The sequence below is a fragment of the Zalophus californianus genome, chromosome 17 (assembly GCF_009762305.2).
Source record: "Zalophus californianus isolate mZalCal1 chromosome 17, mZalCal1.pri.v2, whole genome shotgun sequence".
NCBI lineage: Eukaryota > Metazoa > Chordata > Mammalia > Carnivora > Otariidae > Zalophus > Zalophus californianus.
Genome location: NC_045611.1, coordinates 45,158,005 through 45,170,134, shown reverse-complemented (window position 1 = coordinate 45,170,134; position 12,130 = coordinate 45,158,005). Strand labels below are relative to the sequence as shown.

General features: G+C 39.0%; 1 protein-coding gene across 2 annotated transcripts in view; it reads right to left on the bottom strand.

Moving 5' to 3' along the window:
* Positions 1 to 4,180, bottom strand: part of LOC113935561 (zinc finger protein 569) — a 60,981-nt gene extending 56,801 nt beyond the window's left edge. Inside the window, exons 1-2 of one of the 2 annotated variants that reach the window (XM_035725284.1) lie at positions 4,103 to 4,180; positions 2,659 to 2,814 (exon numbers count right to left, since the gene is read on the bottom strand). Coding sequence is in view for 1 of the 2 variants with exons in the window: in XM_027617695.2 (XP_027473496.2) it covers positions 2,659 to 2,663 (5 nt within the window). In the remaining variant the exon portion in view is untranslated. The remainder of the gene's footprint in view (positions 1 to 2,658; positions 2,815 to 4,102) is intronic. The other variant, XM_027617695.2, reaches the window with a different exon arrangement.
* Between the last annotated feature and the right edge of the window lie 7,950 nt (positions 4,181 to 12,130).

Genomic DNA, 12,130 nt, shown 5'->3' with positions numbered 1-12,130 from the left:
TTAGTGGTTGATTAAACTAGGATGAGGGAGGGGAAAAGGACATTGACTGCTAATGGGTATTTTAGTAGGGACAAAAGTGCTCTAAAATTACATTATGGTAATGGGTGTACCTGTGAATTTTTTTAAAAAAACATTGAATTATACACCTTAGATGGATAAAATATATCAAGCTGTTAAAAAATAAAAAGGGGGTGCCTGGGTGGCTCAGTCGGTTGAGCATCCAACTTTGATTTCCGCTCAGGTCATGATCTCAGGGTGGTGGGATCAAGCCCCGAGTCAGGCTCTGTGCTCCACACGAAGTCTGTTTGTCCCTCTCCCTCCACTCCTCCCCCCACACTCTCTAAGTAAATAAATAAAATCTTTTAAAAATTAAAAAAATAAATAAAAAGAATATATTTCCTAGCTCTGTCCACCAAGAAAAAAAAAGTCTAGAAACAATGACCATGCCAGTAACAATAAGCCTGTAACTGTGGTCTCAAAATATCATTTCCCAATAAAAGGAATCAGGGCACCATAAAGAAATGCTTGATTCCATGCCTAGGGCAGGAAATGTTCAAAATGATCTTGGAATAACCTTTCATACCAGAAATGTAGAACACTATCAAAGACTTCTGGAGATGTGTCGGAAAGACTTATAAACCATCTCAAAGAGATAACCAAAGGTGGGAAAATTTGAGCTTCACAAAGAAAATAACCACAATGGTTTGACTCATACCAAATATGTTAAAATCCATGCATATATAACAGTAAAATAATAACTCACTGGAAAATGCTAAGGAACCAATTCAATAGCCTGAAACCTATAAAGGGAAAGAATCAATTTATTCTGCTTTTCCTGTAAAAACTTTCCTCAAGGTATCCAAAGAATTGATGACAGAAATTTTTTCTTTAAAAAATATTCCAGCCAGTAAATGAAGAAGGGATATAAAACTCGAATACCATCATTTTGTAACCCCTACTGAAATACAGCTGATAATCTTCCATGTTTTCTTAAACTGGTATGGTGATAAAAAGGAGGGAAAATATCCTCCTAAAGGGAGGATATTCCCTCCCTAAAGGGAAAAATATCCTCCTCTCTCTCTGCCCCACTTCCTCTAGTATTTCAACCGAACAGTTCTCAACCCTATCAGGAACTTCCATTTCTTCGTTCTACCAATTTTCCACTGTCCCTCACCTTCCTATCCTGACTTTTCTACCTACCTGGCCTAAAATTCACAGTCAATCAATATAATTAATTCCTGCCAACTTAGACACTCTTGCCTCTCACATTATTCCTAATTAGTTCATGAAACAAACACTATGATTAAATCCAACTCCATCTACCCCTCCATTTCCCTCCCCTCTTCCATTTAAAGAAAAACCTGAGTTGTCTATACTTGGTATCTCCAATTTTTTTTCTCCATTTCTCTCTTTAGCCCCATACTCCACTGAAACTGCTCTTCAGGATCACCAATAACTTTCATGTTGCTAATGTCAACATTCCTTTCTCAGTCCCCATTTTACTTGGCCTATCAGCAGCACTGACACAGTTCTAATTAACACACATTTTTCCTTTGGTTTCCAGTATATCAAACTCACCTAGCTTCCCTCCAACCATTCGAGCTAGTTCTTTTCAGTCCTTTTTGCTGGTTCCTCTCATTTCCCAGACTTTGCTGGAGTGACCCAGAGGTAAGTCCTTTACCTCTACCTTTTTCTACCTACCTTACCCTCTAACTGATTTCATTCAGTCCATTCGCTTTAAATATCATCTATATACTGATAATTCCCAAATTTATGTCTTCAGCCTAGATCTCAGATCCTTCTTTTGAACTTCAGACCTGTATATCCTACTGCCAACTTAGTATCTCTACTTGAATGTCTAGTGGACATCTCATGCTTCATATACTAAATTCCAAACTGAAATCTATCTCCCTATGCCCCAAGTCAGTTTTTCCTACTTTCGTTCCTTTCTCAGTTAATAACTCCATTCTTGAAGTTGCTCAGATTAAAAAATATTGTGTCATCTTGTCACACATTCCACATCAGTTCCATCAGCAAACTGTATCAGCTCTATCTTTAAATTTTATCTAATGCGTGATGACTTCTCACCATTTTTACTACTCTAGTCCAAGTCACTGACATCTTTTCCCTAGATTATTGTAATTATTGTGTTGTATTCCTAACTGGTCTATCTGCTTCTGCCCTTGCCCCCCACCCCATCCTTCCTCCTGTAGTACTCTTATCAGAGCAGCCAAAGTGATCCACTTATACCGTAAGCAGATAATATCACTCCCATAATCAAAACTCTCCAACAGCTTCCCATCTCATTCACAGTAAAAGCCAAAATCATAATATAGCCTATCCAGATCCAACCTGATCTGCCCTCCTTCCCTCCATTTACCCGCTCTCATTTCACTAGTCTTCATCTCATTTGCTCTATTTCAGTCACACCAGCCTCTTTGCTGTTAACAGGTATGTTCCCACCTCAGGACTTTTGTAACTGTTGTTCACGCTGCCTGGAATAACCTTTCCTCAGTTATATGCATGAACAGCTCCTTTACTTCCTTCAAATCTTTATTACTACCTTTTCAGGATGCCTTCCCTGGCTACCCCATCTAAAACTCTTAATTCCGTTCTCTAATTCTGTATGTCCTTATATGTTATATTTAACTCACTTACCTCATGTATTATCTGGCCCACAACAGTGTAAGTACCATGACAGCAGAGAGTTTCTCTTTTGTTCAATGCTATATCTGAAGCATCTAGAATTGTTCCTGTCACACAGACAGCATCCAATAAATGGTGTGTTGATGAATAAATGAATACCTGAAGAATCTAGAAAATAAATTTGAAAACAGAATACTGCTTTAGAAAAATATTTTAGAAAATACATAATTCACTCAAAAAGATTTTTAAAATGCTTGACCAGCAGTAACCAAACTGCAAATTAATTTTACATCTATGAAGTTAGCAAAGATTACTAATAGTAGATAACCATTGTTATCAAGGTTGTATGAATACAGGCAATCTTATACTATGCCAATAATAGTGTAAATTATGCGAACCTTACAGGAGAATAATTGGATAGACTTAGGGAGTTGTTTTTTTTTTTTTTAAGATTTTATTCATTTATTTGACGGAGAGAGAGAGACAGCAAGAGAGGGAACACAAGCAGGGGGAGTGGGAGAGGGAGAAGCAGGCTCTGTGCCGAGCAGGAATCCCGATGCGGGGCTCGATCCCAGGCCTCTGGGATCATGACCCCAGCCAAAGGCAGATGCTTAACTGAGCCACCCAGGCGCCCCTAGACTTAGGGAGTGTTTAATAAGCACATACTGACCTATCAGTTCTACCTGTAGAAGCCTGCCCCTCCCCCCCAAATTAGAAAAGTGCGTTATAACATATGACAACTAGTTGCTGATAAACACATTGTTCATAATGGCAAGAAACTGGAAAAAACAAATTACCCATCAACAGGGGTAAATGTATTGAAAAACTTTAAAATGACGACATAAATTTATAACTATTTAGATGGAAAGATACTGTGTATTATTAAATGACAAAGGTAGGTTAAAGTGTACGTATAGTGTGATACTAATTTCCAAGCTATTATGCACATATATATTAATATATGAATGCATGTGCATGTATTCGCAGAGGGGGTTAAAGATGGAAAGTGAATTTTGATAGTTGCTGGCAGACTTATGAATGATTTTTGTTTTCTTTGAGCTTTTCTGTATTTTGCGATTTGGAGCGGGCAATCGGGGGCAAGGAGCAAGAAGTTAGTACGCACACAAAACAACGTAGCTAATATACAAAAATAAAATTTAAGACAAATAAATGCTGAAGGTGTTGGGGACACTGATAGCTCTCATAAAAACGTATTTCCAATGACCATAAGGCAAAGCAAAGAAGCCCTGATACAAACAGTCGCACGAATCTACACACGCAACCGTACTCTACCTCTCATCCACGGGGTTTCTCATGCACTCACGAGCCCACATCACGCACGTTCGCATCCACGTTCCTAATGAAACATAAAAGGAAAAGCACATCCACAAAATGCGCTCACACGCACGTTCTCACGGCTACACTCTGGCAAACGGTCATATCACTCCACACTCACAGTCCTTCACGCGCCACTCCCACGGCCTCAGGGAACCATCCGCACCGGCACAGCCCTGCCGGCATCCTCCTCCAACAGCACAGGCACCGGGTCCGCAGGCCCCTACTCCCAACCAGCACAAAGGGTCCCAGACCCGGAGCTCGCGGCCTGCCGAAGACTCACCACGCAACCCGCGGACACAGGCCCAATTCCACACCTCAATGCCGCCCAAATGGTCCAGCCGGTGCGGACCGAGTCAGAGACGCCTCTAAGGTCAGCGCCAGCTGTGGCTGAGGGCAGCACGAGCCTCGGTCCGTTAGACGCCGGACAACACTTCCCAGAGGCCCCTGCGGCTCAAGGGGGCGGGTCGGCTTTCCTGCCGGCGAGGAGCCGGAATAATCTACCGCTGCGTTTAAGGACGCCCAGATCTGCCGAGGAGGTTCAGCTGAGTTTTGCTGCAGCTGCTTCGCTTGAGCCCGGCACTCCACTCGGAGCCCGGGAGTGCAACTTGGTGCTGAGAAGAATCTGGAAATGTTCGCAACTTTTAGGCTACGGACTACATTTCCCAGAGGCCTTCACGGCCAAGTCACTTTTCTGCGAAAAGTCTCTTCCTCATGGTTGGCTGGGTCTCCTGTTCCCGGGTTACGGTGCCTGATCCGTGAAGGAAGCACCTCTGAGTCGGTTTAGTTCCGTCTGGTCCAGGCCCCAGCCGGACTTCAGGGGGGTTGAAGGTGTGGGAAAAAATCAGGGGCCTGTGGCCGGACCAGCTTGAGCCTCAAGCTTTTGGCGGCAGTCAGAAAAGAGAGGCGTGGCGTTGTGTGACCGTGTATGGGAGATAATGGCCGTGGAGCTTGGGGTTGGGTGTCTAAGGAGTGGTGAGACTCTGAGGTCCAGTGACTTTGGGGGTCGTGCGAATTTGCGACCATTTGTGTGACCATGGTCAAGTTGTATGTTCTTGTGACCGTTTGATTGCGACCCTGCAGTTTTTTCAGAGACAATGTGCTGGTGTTAATTCTTTGTGTTTCTGCTTTTCTGACTGGCCCCTGTTACAATATTGAAACTTAAAGTTTACGCCAATAAACCACAGCCACCAAGATAATAAATGGGAGGAATTTTAGAGGTTTGTGAATCCATATTACTGAAACACCCAAGCTTTTTAATTCTGTGTTAGTCCACATTCGGTGTGTGTTACATGGACAAAGGTGATATTGGTAATTTAGAAAGATATTGTTGAAGAGGGCAAAGACATTGGGCCATCAAATGGAAAGGTCATGTCAGGAATTCTAAATAGCCGCAACATCGGGAGTGAAAACTACGGGAGAAAGCAGAGAAAGAACCAGGAGCAAAAACCTAAAATCTAGCAAACCAGACTAGATGTCACTTTTGCCCTAAAGATCTCATTCTTTTTTTCAGCATTTCATGTGGGTTCGGCTCTGACTTCAGAAAAATTAAAAAACAGTTGACAATGAGAGTTGAAGACTCTGCAATAATTTTGCAGTAGAGACTAAAATGGAGAAAATGGCTATGTAAACACTAGCCCAATGCTTTTCTGCCATGGTATGTTGGAAAAGAGAACAAAATGCCGCAGACTACAGCATGCTGAGTATCAGAAGCTTGGGGTTGTTGAAGGTATGGGAGAGGCTTCTGACTCAGAAGCTTACCATGAAGCTATATAAAGGCCATATGACCGGGCGCCTGGGTGGCTCAGTGTTAAGTGTCTGCCCTTGGCTTAGGTCATGATCCCAGAGTCCTGAGCCTTCCCGGCTCAGCGGGAAGCCTGCTTCCCCTACTTGTGTTCCCTCTCTCACTGTGTCTTTCTCTGTCAAATAAATAAAATCTTAAAAAAAAAAAAAAGGCCATATGGCTATGTTACCTCTAGGATGCAAAAGATAGTCTTTCACTAGATGATAAATGGCACTTTTTCCGAGTAGTGTGAATCTATGTCTGGGGAGGGACAAGAGACTCCCAGTCAAACGCTACATGAGAGAGAACATGTCCTCCAAATAAGTTTTGCTTGTCTTTTGTCTCTACCAATAAATTTTTTTCTGTCTACTGAAGGAATTATTTTTGCTTATCATTTTGTTGAGATGATAAGAGTTAGCTGTTCTATGTCCCTCCAGCTTCCTGATTTTCTATACTTGTAGATTTGTCTATTTCTCCTTTTATTTCTGTTAACTTTGCTTTACATATTTTGAAGCTCTCTTATGGATGATAGATATTTTGAGTTGTGATAGCTTTTCTTATGGATTTATCCAACAGGGTATTATGGAATTTATTCTTTATTTATAATAATTGCTTTTTTATCTTAGTCTATTTTGATATTACTATAGTTTCACCATCCTTCTTTGGGTTATTGCATGGTTTATCTCTTTCTACTCTTTTGCTTTTAACCTGGTTTATTTTTAAGGTGTGTCTGTTATTAAACAGCATTATTTTAAAAATAATGAATCTTACTCTTTAATTTGACGTATTTAGTGAATTTACATTTAATGTATTTGGGTTTTGGTCTACTACTTTAGAATTTATTTTCTTTTTGGCCTGGCTTTTTTAAAATTTTAATTTTTTATTTGAGATAAGTCTAGATTTGCATGCAGTTGTAAGAAGTAATTCAGAGATCCCATGTGCCCTTTATCCAGTTTCTCCCAATGGTAACATCTTCCAAAATTATATATAGTATCACAACCTGGATATTGACATTGATACGGTCAAGATTTAGAATATTTTCATCATCACGAAGATACTTCATGTGTCCTTTTGTAGCCACATCCACTTCCTTTCTGCCCACAGCCACCTCCTTAAGGCTGGGCAACCCTAATCTGTTCTCCCATCTCTGTAATTTTACCTTTCAAGAATATTAGATAAATGGAATGATAAAATATGTAATTTAAACACTGGTTTTTCATGGAGTTTAGTTCCCTGCAGATTCAGATATGTTGTTACATGTTTCAGTAATTCATTCCTTTTTATTGCTGAGTAGTACTCCATGTGGATATATACTACACTTTCTTTAGTCAATCACTTATTGAAGGACATGAGTTGTTTCCAACTTTTGGCCATTATAACTAAAGCTACTATCCACATTCATGTACAATTTTTTGTGTGAATATAAATTTTCATTTCTTTTAGGTAAACACCTAGGAAAGGTTTTAGAAGGAATTTGTCAACTTATACCAAAAACAGAAATGAAAAAAAAAAACCCTATCTGAGATTTTGATTGAGATTGTGTTGAAAATACAGATGAATTTGGGAAGAATTGACATCTTTAAAATGGTGAATCTTGTGACGCATGAACACAGTATATGTCTCCATCTATTTAGATCTTCTTTCTCAGGAAGATTTTGTAGTTTTTTACATAAAGGTAATGAAATCTTTTGTCAGATTTACCCCTATTTCAGAGTTTTTGATGCTATTGTAAATGGCATTTTTAAAAATTTCAATTTCCAGTTGTTCCTTGCCAGCATATAGAAATACAATTGATTTTTGTATGTTGATCTTGTAGCCTATTACTTTGCTAAAGTCATTTAGTGTTTCTACTAGAATTTTGGAGATTCCATTGGATTTTCTACATAGGTGATCTTGTCACCTGTGAAAAAAGACATTGGTACCTATTCCTATCTGTTGCGAATAGTGATACCCATTTCTTTTCCAATCTGCAGGTACCACCCACAAAATTTGGTTGGGATGTTAAGACTGATGATCACACATACACACACCCAAGAGGGTTATGAAAAGTTTTATTACTCACATAATGAAGCTTCCTAGGAAAAGCAGGGCAGGTTTCCCAAGAAAGTCTGCAAATGGTTTGCAAAAGCAAGGAACTGAAATTGGCAGGGGGTTTTTATGTCAGAGGCTTGTGTGGTTTAAATCTCCTGCAAGTGCCAAAGGAGGGAGCACATGTTAGAGAATTAACCACATATTTTTTAGCTATTGATTTTTTTAAAAAATATTTTTTATTTATTCATCTGAGAGAGACAGAGCGAGCAAGAGCATGAGCAGGGGGTAGGGTCAGAGGGAGAGGGAGAAGCAGACTCCCCACTAAGCAGAGAGTCCGACATGGGGCGGACTCCCAAGACCCTGAGATCATGACCTGAGCCTAAGGCAGACGCTTAACCAACTGAGCCACCCAGGCGCCCCTCAGCTATTGATTTCTAATTCAGTTTCATTTTGGAAAGAAGTTTGTTTTGCAGTTCAGAATATATTCTATCTTTGTAAATGCCCCATGTGCACTTGAAAAACAGGATTTTTTTTTTTTGCTGTTGTTGGTTGTAGTGCTCTGTAAATATCAATTAGTTCAAATGACAGTGTTTTTCAAAGATACAAATGTAGGGATCCGAAGGGGTACATGCACCCCAATGTTTATAGCAGCAATGTCCACAATAGCCAAACTGTGGAAAGAGCCAAGATGTCCATCGACAGATGAATGGATAAAGAAGATGTGGTATATATACACAATGGAATATTATGCAGCCATCAAAACGAATGAGATCTTGCCATTTGCAACGACGTGGATGGAACTGGAGGGTGTTGTGCTGAGTGAAATAAGTCAATCAGAGAAAGACATGTATCATCTGACCTCACTGATATGAGGAATTCTTAATCCCAGGAAACAAACCGAGGGTTGCTGGAGTGGTAGGGGGGGTGGGAGGGATGGGGTGGCTGGGTGATAGACATTGGGGAGGGTATGTGCTATGGTGAGCGCTGTGAATTGTGCAAGACTGTTGAATCACAGATCTGTACCTCTGAAACAAATAATGCAATATATGTTAAGAAAAAAAAGAAGAAGAAGATAGCAGGAGGGGAAGAATGAAGTGGGGGGAAATCGGAGGGGGAGACCAACCATGAGAGACGATGGACTCTGAAAAACAAACTGAGGGTTCTGGAGGGGAGGGGGGTGGGAGGATGGGTTAGCCTGGTGATGGGTATTAGGGAGGGTACGTTCTGTGTGGAGCACTGGGTGTTATGCACAAACAATGAATCATGGAACACTACATCCAAAACTAATGATGTAATGTATGGTGATTAACATAACAATAAAAAAATTTTAAGAAATGACAGTGTTTTTCAAATCTATGTTTTAGCTTATTTTCTCAGTCTACTTCTTCTAGCAATTACTGAGAGAGGTATTGGAATCTCTGACTTACCATCGTGGATTTTTCTCTTTCTTCCAGTTTAATCAGTTGTTGTTTCATGTATTTTGATGGGTGCATAAACATTTATGATTGTTATTTTCTCTTGATGAACTGACCTTCATTATTATAGAATGATCTTCTTTATCCCTATAATTTTTGTTCTGAAACCTACTTTGTAGATATTAATACAGCTACTCCAGTTTTTTTTAACAGCTTTATTGAGATATAATTCACATGTCATACAATTCACCCTTTAAAGTGTACAATTCAATTTTTGGTATGTTCAATCATTAAATTTTATGTTACTATAAAATGTATAACAGAATTTGCCATTTTAACAATTTTAAGTCTGCAATTAAGTGCATTCACAATGTTGTATAATAACCAACATTGTCTATTTCCAAAATTTTTATTACCTAAAATGGAAACTCTGTAATCACTAAGCATACTAGGCAATCCAGTCTCAATTCCTCCCTCCCCACAGCCCCTGGAAACCTCTATTTTCTTCCTCTATGAATTTGCCTAATCCACATATTTCATATAAACAGAATACAATATTTGTCCTTTTGTGTATGGTTTATTTCACTTTGCATAATTGTTTCAAGGTTCATCCATATAGTAGCATGTTATCAGAACTTTATTCCTTTTTATGGCTGAGTAGCATTCCATTGTATGTACATACCACATTTTGTATATCCATTCATCTTTTGATGGACACTTGGGTTGTTTCCACCTTTTGGCTATTTTGAATAATGCTATAATGAACACTGGAATACAAGTATCTGTTCAAGTCCCTGCTTTCAATTCCTTTGGGAGTGGCATAGCTGGGTCATACGGTAAATCTATGCTAAGCTTTTGAAGAATTGCCAAACTCTTTTCTATAACAAGTTGCACCATTTTATATTCTCACCATCATTGTACAAAGGTTTCAAGTTCTACATGTCCTCATCAACATTTGTTATTTTGATAATACCAATCCTAGTAGGTATAAAGTGTTATAGTTTTATTTGCATTTGCTTAACTAATAATATTGAGCATCTTTGTATGTGTTTATTGGCCATTTTTATCTTCTTTAGAGAAATATATATTCAAGTGTTTGGTCATCTTTTAATTGGGTTGTCTTCTTGTTGAGCTTTAGGAGTTCTTTATATATTAAACCCTTATCAAATACATGATTTACAAATATTTTTACCCATTCTGTAGGCTGTCTTTCCACTTTCTTGATAATGTCCTTTCTTGTTAATATTTTTAATTTTGATGAAGTCCAGTATATCTATTTTTTCTTTGGTTGCTTGTGCTTTTGTTATCATATCTAAGAATCCATTGCCAATGAAAAACAAACTGAGGGTTCTAGAGGGAAGAGGGGTGGGGGGATGGGTTAGCCTGGTGATGGGTATTAAGAGGGCACGTTCTGCGTGGAGCACTGGGTGTTATGCACAAACAATGAATCATGGAACACTACATCAAAAACTAATGATGTAATGTATGGTGATTAACATAAAAAAATTTAAAGAAAAAAAAGAATCCATTGCAAATCCAAGGTCATTCCAGCTTTCTCTACACAGCATTAGCATGGTGTATCTTTTTCCATCCTTGTACTTCTAACTATTGGTAGAGTTATATTTAATTTCTCATAGGCAGCATATGGTTGAGTCATGCTTTTTTATGCCATCTGAAATTCTGTGCCTCTTAATTGGATGTTCAGATAAATTATATTTAGTCTGACTATTGATATAAACCTTCCATCTGTGTTTTGTTCCCTTCTCTTTCTGACTTCTTTTGGATTGAGTGATTTATGATAATTTGATTGCATTCTATCTCCCTTGTTGGATTATCAGCTATAACTTTTTGTTAGGTTAGTAGTTGCTGTAGGGCTTAGAGTGTACATCTTTCATATATTATAGTGTTTGTTCAAGTGATACTATATTACTTCACATAGAATGTAGGAACCTTAGAGGTACCTGTGGTCCAGTTGGTCTGACTCTTGATTTTGGCTCAGATCATGATCTCAGGGTTCTGAGATGGAGCCCCACATTGGGCTCTGCATGCAGCATGGAGTCTGCTTGTCCCTTTCCCTGCCCCCCTGCTCTCTCTCTCTTTCAGATGAATAAATAAATAAAATCTTAAAGAAAAAAAGAATGTAGGAACCTTAGGATAGTTTATTTCCATTTACTTCTCCTGGCCTTTGTACTATTGTTATATGATTTGCATATACATCCAAAGCTACATTGTTTTTGTTTTTGTTTAAACAGTAATTTATCTTTTGGTGAGATTTAATTAACAAAGAAAGTCTTAACGCATTTACCCTGTAGTATCATCTCTAATGTTCTTCATTCTCTTCTGTAGATCCAGATTTCTATTTGTTATTCAATTATACAAATATTTAGCCTCTTGAGGTTGTCCTTCTGCTCAGTAGTATTCTATTAGCTATTTTTTAAGTTTATTTTGTCTGTGCCTATCCCAGCACTTTGAAGAGCATCTGGCACACAGTAGGTGCTTTCTAATCAGAAACCACAGAGAAAAATTTCACACACAACCACATCCATTAGACTAATGCTCAGGACCTGTCACACACACTATCCTATTACATTCCTACTCCACTCTCCACCAGTCAGTCCCTTTCTATTATAACACATTCTCACAGGTAACATCACAAATGTTACACAATAACACAATCTTACACATGGTCACAGAAAACCAGCATGCCCACCCTGACACCCAGAGTTTTACACAGAAACACAATGACAGAATCAAAGGGTCACATACCAACTCACAAAATTAGTCATGTGACAGAACTTGTGGGGAGACAATAAATAAAAACTTAAAATATAAACATTATTGGGCGCCTGGGTGGCTCAGTTGGTTGAGCGACTGCCTTCGGCTCAGGTCATGATCCTGGAGTCCCGGGATCGAGTCCCGT